General features: G+C 39.5%; 1 protein-coding gene across 1 annotated transcript in view; it reads right to left on the reverse strand.

The window, feature by feature from the left end:
• EMH_0033240 (uncharacterized protein) overlaps positions 1–509 on the reverse strand; it is a gene marked incomplete at both ends in the record, with an annotated part of 11458 nt that extends 10949 nt beyond the window's left edge. The window contains 2 exons of the mRNA XM_013498012.1: positions 204–340; positions 491–509. Coding sequence (XP_013353466.1) covers positions 204–340; positions 491–509 — 156 coding nt within the window. The remainder of the gene's footprint in view (positions 1–203; positions 341–490) is intronic.
• Between the last annotated feature and the right edge of the window lie 238 nt (positions 510–747).

Here is a 747-nt window from a genome sequence, read left to right on the forward strand (position 1 = left end):
CACATGTCTGGTGCTGGGGTCCTACACAGGAGGACCCGTAAACAAGTAAACAAAAGGATAAACATAAATAGACAAATATAAATATATAAATATGAATACATAAAGCTGGGGGCTTTCGAAAGAGGACCCGTAAACAAGAATACAAACAGATAAATGAATATAAATAAATAAATAAATATAAATATATAAAGCTGGGGGCTTACATTGGAGGACCCGTGTGCATCGTTCATCATAGAATATTCACTGCGGTAATCCATGGCGTCGAGCTCGGGGTAATCAGGCTCCGCGCTGCTGCCCCCATCCATGCGGATGTCGGGGTCTTTCAGGCAGAAATCTCTCTCTAAAACAAAACAAAATAAAATAAAATAAAATAAAATATAATAAAATAAAATAAAATGTAATAAAATAAAATAAAATAGAATAAAATAAAACAAAAATAAAAATAAAATAAAATAAAATAAAACTATAGATACTTAAAACAACCACAAACTGCAATTGCATGCAAGCATGCTGGAGATATATAGGGGCCCCCAAGCGCCAACTGCATGCGCATGCGCCACAGGCCCACAGGGGGCCCCATACTCAGCTGCATGCAAGCACAGCTGGGGGGCCCCACAACTCTCCTGCAGCCAGCAGCAGCTGTATATCCTCTGGCCAGCACGACGCGCTGGGAGACTTCCTGTGCTACAAAACTGCAGCTTACGTGTGTGTGAACAGCAGGAAAAAGAAATTATATATATATATATA

This window comes from Eimeria mitis, genomic scaffold, assembly GCF_000499745.2.
Source record: "Eimeria mitis Houghton genomic scaffold, Emh_scaff31, whole genome shotgun sequence".
NCBI lineage: Eukaryota > Apicomplexa > Conoidasida > Eucoccidiorida > Eimeriidae > Eimeria > Eimeria mitis.